The sequence below is a fragment of the Chanodichthys erythropterus genome, chromosome 18, assembly GCF_024489055.1.
Source record: "Chanodichthys erythropterus isolate Z2021 chromosome 18, ASM2448905v1, whole genome shotgun sequence".
NCBI classification, from domain to species: domain Eukaryota; kingdom Metazoa; phylum Chordata; class Actinopteri; order Cypriniformes; family Xenocyprididae; genus Chanodichthys; species Chanodichthys erythropterus.
In genome coordinates, this window is record NC_090238.1 from 34,852,661 (window position 1) to 34,859,146 (window position 6,486).

General features: G+C 36.2%; 1 protein-coding gene across 1 annotated transcript; it reads right to left on the bottom strand.

The window, feature by feature from the left end:
• Positions 1-444: 444 nt before the first annotated feature.
• Positions 445-6,027, bottom strand: crip1 (cysteine-rich protein 1). Its single transcript, XM_067368095.1, has 5 exons — positions 5,868-6,027; positions 1,429-1,523; positions 1,154-1,211; positions 804-856; positions 445-710 (listed from the first exon to the last, which is right to left on the bottom strand). Exons 1-4 carry the CDS (start codon positions 5,905-5,907, stop codon positions 816-818), a joined length of 234 nt encoding a protein of 77 aa, XP_067224196.1. The 5' UTR covers positions 5,908-6,027; the 3' UTR covers positions 445-710; positions 804-815.
• Between the last annotated feature and the right edge of the window lie 459 nt (positions 6,028-6,486).

Genomic DNA, 6,486 nt, shown 5'->3' on the forward strand with positions numbered 1-6,486 from the left:
GACGCTGATAGGTCACATGATATGGCAACATGGCAAATGTTGTATGTCCAGATTTCATTCATTTATATTACATAAAACATACTTTTTTGGTGTTCGCAAAGTAAGCACTTATTCAAAATAAGTATGCGATTTCAGACAGCCAAAGTTTCATAAATGACCATCGTGTCAATTTAATATACTCCTTCCACTGATTAGGTCTCCTAATTAGGACCCAAAATACATATATATTAAGCCTGCTTTTTAAAACAAAGAAAATAAGGAGGATGGTATGTGCCAATGTGTCATCAATCAGAATTATTTTAAACAATAGGTGTCCATGTAAACACAGTTGTTGTAAAAGGGATACTAAAATAAAAAAACAACGCAAAAATATGTTTCATGGATGAACTAATATATTTATAATATATTTTATTTCATTTGAGAAAAAAATGTGAGGGACCAGTAGAGGTTTAAAACATACATTTAATGTATATAATGTTCAGTTTAATTTTAAAGGGGTCTTTATTGACTAGTGCCCCCGATGAAACATCATTGTGTGCTGCTATAGCAGACAACATTTTAAAAACAGATTATACAAATTAGTACTTTCTAAAACATGGTTTGGTCATTTGTCTTTGGTTTAACAATCGGTGGATATTAAAAAAAACAAAAAAAAACAAAAAAAAAAAAACCAAGCTCTTCTAAAAACAAGCTTATAGATTGAGAAAAACCTGTAAATGGAAAAGAAGAGAACAGTTAGTGCATGTTATATCATCTACTTTAAGTAGAAGTAAAATTGATCCATTTTATTTTGGTAAACTCACCTGTGCAATTGCCTATTTGAATGTGTGGCTCTCAGTGCCGCCACGTCCAAAACCTGAGGGCAAAAAGAGAAAAAATTATTAAATATAATAATAATAAGGATGCATGATGGAATAAAAAAACTCTCTGGATAAGTAGCAGGAAGACATTTGCATTAAGTACAACTTGATAATTCAATACATTTGAATAAGTTCCTGTGATGAGAGACATTTTAAAGTGGTTCCACAGCAGTTCCGGTCCATGTGTTTATGAGGCGAAGCACTTGTGTAGATCATGTGATACTCTAATTGAACAGTAACCCTATCCAGCACAGTAAAAGATAGCCTCAAAACAGAGCATTGTAGAAACTTACCTTTAGGTCCAAAGAGTGCAGCGTAGCATGGGTTGTTACAATAGGGCTTCCCCTCATGCTGTGAGGTGAAACACATTAGTCAGTACATTAATGGACTTGAACGGGGGTCGTTATGCAAGACCTTCCTCAAGACATAATACTCTGACAGCCCCTGAAGTGTTTATGTGAGGTAAAAGTATGCCAAAAGTTATCTGGACTCCATTAAGTCTGCCTGGAACATTAATCTGTCCAAGTAAAAGGTTAGAAGTCCGTGTGTAATTCTGCTACTGACTTACCTCTGCGTGTGAGCCAGCCGACAGGGTCTTGTTGCATTTCTCACACTTCAGACAGGGCCTATGCCAGTCTTTGCCAAGTGATGACACTCTCTCCGCTGAAACATCAATGATAAACATCATTAATTCATGAAACCACATAAAAATAGTCCAGCATGGATTGATTTCAGTGCACATTATTCTCAAAATGTACCAGCATTTTGTAGACGCTTTTATCCAAAGTTCCTAGGGAATTAAATGGCTTTGAAGGTACCAACCCCTTCCTTTTCCAGTGATGCCAATTCTTAGCCAAAATGTCAATTATTGAATAAATATTTAAAGGCCTGGTTCACCCAAAACTGCACATTTTATTTTCATTTACTCACCCTTATGTTGTTCAAAACATCTGTGACTTTCTTGCATTGAACACAAAAGATCGTTTTTTTTGTCTTGTAATCAATGAACGTCAATGCAGTTCAGTGTAGTTTTTTGACCCCATTGACTTTCACTGTATGAACAAAAACAGTTCAACGTTCTTTAAAAGATCTTTTATGTTTTGAAGAAGAAAGTCATACAAGTTTGTACGGAAGGGGATTAGGGCCAAGCAATAATAAAAAATTAAACCATCTCGAGATTAAAGTTGTGAAATTGAGAAAAAAAGTCGAGATAAAATGTTGACAATAAACTCATGAGTTTATTCTCAACATTTTATCTCGAAATTTAACAACTTTAATCTCGAGATGGTTTTATTTTTTCATTATTGCTTGGCCCTAATCCCCTTCCGTAAGTTTGGATCAATGTGAGGGTGAATAAAAAAATTAAATATTTTGGTTAAGAATTGGCATCATCAGTGAGAAGCAGAGCTTTATTTAACACATATAAACAAATGTGTTATAAGCGGGATGCTTGGCGCTGTTTTTATTTATTGCTTTTTTTTTTTCGCATCACATATTTCAGTGAATATCATAAATTACTGTAGGTATCATTTGAATGCTTAAAAACTCAGCATTCATCCTATGAAAACTTAGACAATGCGTTACCATGGAAATGGTACTTTAATTTCTTTTAGTGGCTCCTCCCCCTAGTGGGCATTGTTTACAAAACTTATCTAATCTTGACAAAATGCATATCGTCGGAAAGGTCTGAATCTCAAGTTTCCATATTTGGTGTCTGTTTTGTGATAGAAGTGATATTTGGACAGAAATGTATTAATTTGTTACAGGAGAATGCATTAAAAAAAAACTATGGAATGTGGGTGACACCCAGTGGCTTTTTTTGGTACAACACCTAAACAAAATCTCATGGGAACTTTAATTTTTGTGATATCAACTTCAAATTTGGAACAAAACTTGGTTAGATATATATGGCTTTGATTTTATATAGATTTTAGAGTAAAAATAATTTTTGGAATATATATTTTATATAAAATAAAAACTTTTTAGTACAGTCCAATTAATTTACAGCAAATTTAAACTTTTTCATACTTTAAATTTAAGGGCTTTCACTTCTGCAAAAATCTGCTGTGTCTTCTTTAAAACAAGACCGAACTTAGGTCTATATTGCAAAGCATTCTTGAATAACAACGATTTAAGTTTGAATAATGCATTTTCACGTCTATGCTCAAAAAGGGTTAAGGAGTTAACATGTGTAAATCTATTTATCTGAATCCCAAAGATTTCCTTTGAAAAAGTCAATGCAGAAAATGCCTAAAAAGAAATGTTTGTTTCCATCTGGGCCAGTTTATGACCTCATCGTCAACTTGAAAGAATCTAAATGATCACTCATTAGCCTTTAAGTTGTTTTAAGAAAAGAGTCTGGGGAACACAAAGTCAATCAGACATGGGAAAATGCCATTATGTAGTTCAATTAAAGTCGTGATGAGGTTTTAATGTCAACAGTCTGGCAGTCCAGCACGCTACAAGTCTTGTCAGAGTATTGTGTTCTCGACTCAAAGTCATGACAGCGAGAACATGGGTGGGTGTGGATGCTGTATGCAGGACACTCCCAAAGGAATTCATTCCTCCCTTTCTTTTTTAAAAGGGCCATAAAGAAGTCTTTATCTGCAGCCCTCAGCAGAAAAATTTCTCCAAACAACCCTCATGATGAACATCGTAAAAGAAGTGGGAAGGGAAGACAAAGTCATGCATGCTCAGGCGTCTACATTACGGGGAGGTGCGAGATCGTGCCTTTAACGAGGGAAGTTTTGGGCAAGCGTCTACATCTCATCTCATGGACGCCAAAAACTGTCTGCAACCATGACCACTTTGAAAGATGTCAGATTTATGGCTTCAAAAGAAGAGATTCGTTTGAGCTTTTCGGCATGCAGAAACCGAAGGATGGACAAAGAGTAGATTAACAGTTCCCATCTGTGAAAAAAGTGATGAGGTGATGGCAAAGACCCCAGACACCAAGTAATGCTTCATCGTAAGCAGAGTGTTGAAGGATAACACATACTTCCCATTGTTGCTGTAATTGTGTACAACAGCTGTAATAAGAGTCATACTCATCCCAGCTCAGACAGTTAGTCACACTACGGCGGACGACACAGGAAGATCTTTTGTTTAGTACTGGAGTGTGAACACATGATCCAGACATACTGGGAGAGTTGGATGCAGAATCAATGGTCCATGTGAGAAAGAACATTTTGAAAGGACAAACAGGGCAGAGAGGAATTCACCAGGATGGGTTTGGGCCCTTTCAGTGCTGCCAAGAAATAGTTTGGTCATCTGAGCCACACCTAAGACAGCAATTACTTAACTTCCCTCAGTCAAATACACAGAGGACACACTAATCTGTCTCTCAGTTATCGATGCAAAGTGTCCTAGACTGGGTGTAAAGTCTACAACACAGAGATTTGTAATCTGCAGCTGACTTCCACTCAGACTTTAAGCTATCAAAACATCGCTCTGTTTGTTTGAGCTTCACGACCAGCCCGACAGAGCAACACTGACTCAAACCAATGGTGTGATTCTGGGGGCGGGACTATCTGTTTGACTGACCAATAGGAGAATTTTGAGGAGAGCGTTTGGGAAACCGGTTTTAAAACTGTCGTTTTTTTTTTTAGAGATCCGTTTGATGTTGATAAAATTACACACTTTACCTATAGAAACTGCAAGTATTGTAATTAAAACAAACAAATCTCTGAGAGCGAACCACAAAAATTAGACTAAATCACCAGTGCCTTTGAATTATGGCATACTTGTGCATGTATATATATATATATATATATAACTGAAATTACACTTCAGAACACCCACTTTTTATTTGCAGTTATGGCAAAGCTGGAAAATAGTTATTTTGATTATGCCGGTATCTAATCTCTATCTTATATCTTCACGATGGATTTTTCTCTGAGAGGCTGCGGTTATTAAATTGCTTCCATACGAACATTAAATAACTCAGAGTGAAGGAAGACCAGCAACAGCCACAAGGTGGTTTTGTGTGATGGTTAAAAAAAGTTACAGGTTTAGAAATGAACAGGATGGATGATGGTGTGAGATGCGGTGTGAAGGTTTTATCTTTATCATTGCTTCAGAGAAACTGTACATGCAAATGATATAAATAACATGACGAGAGACTTTGTGTTTTAAAGTGACTGAAAATGTCTGTAACTCCACTGCTGGATTGTTGAAACCCACTAAAAACAGCCTGGTATGTTTCTTTTGGCTAAGAACGTACTGTAAAATTAGCAAAAAAAGAAGAAAAAAAAAGGGGATGGTCAATTAACTGAAAGGACAAAACCCAAACCCAGACTTGCAGTATTTGAGAGTCTCAGTGGAAAAGCTTGGCATGCTCAGAAACTTCAGAAATATACACAAATTCATTTGCATTCTTTTACACAAATAATACCCATCTGATTACTGGATGATTACGAGCCAAATAGTAAAGTTTGTTAAAACATGATCTTGTTGCTTTCATGCTACAGAAAATATTCAAATAGTTTGTTTGAATGCACAATGCAAAAAGGTTACTTTACAATGTAAAGCAGCCTCTGACAATATCATTTGCATAGTTGCATTGGCTGTGCTGACTCCTCCCTGATATTAATGTTATTTTTATTTAATTAAATATAAATAATAATGTAAACTACACATTCATACTATGATATATTTTCTGTTTTTCAAAACTAATTTAAGATTTAGTCTACCCACCCTACAGCAACATACAACCCAAATATGTGCAAACGTTATGTTTTATTGCTGCAAATATGTATGCACAAGCTATTTAGTAAACACTGTTTTAGAAAAGTTTAAAGCAGGAAATACTGTCCACGTGCATCAGTTGACATGCAGCTCTCTTCCTGGTCGTGCTGTTGCATTAAAAATTCATTTAAACATCGAAATATTTATATTAAAAATTATACAACAACATAATAGCGTACTTTGACTTTCTTTTCATTCTTTCCCCCCATTTTTTTTAAAAGTAGCCTGTATGTAAATATGAATATTTCACACGAGTCTTACCGAAGTACACTTCCTTCTCGCACTTGGGGCATTTAGGCATGTTTGCGGTGATTTAGTTCCTCGGAGGAGAAAAGTCCTGCTTGTATAAAGTTGAGATGGAGTCCACCTGCACACAGCCACGCCTTTGGTTTGAGACTATCCACTCTGCAGCCTTATTTATAGGACTGTGGAAATAGTTTGCACACGGTGCCTGAGAGAGAGAGAGAGAGAGAGAGAGAGAGAGCGAGCGCGGGAGAGCGCGTGCACAAGAACGCGCCTTGATTCATCACATGTATGCTCATTTTCTTGGTTTTTACTCTGTACTCTGTAGGCTATTTATTTGGATTTTAATTAGTTTGCAGAAAGGATACAAACAACGGATATTCATTGTGTGTGTGAATAATCCTTATCAGGTTTGCACTTAAGTTCTATGCTTGTTTGAAATGGATGGAAATATGATCCTGTACTAGACACAAACCTTCATTCCTTTTCAGAAGAGACCATGCTGAACGACTCATTCACAATCAGACAACCGTGCCTAACAGTAAAGTGCCAGACATGCAGGTCATCACTAATCTGTTTTTAAGATGAATGTTTGTTTTTAGCCAGAGCAGTGTATCTGAACGTGCTCATTCACTAT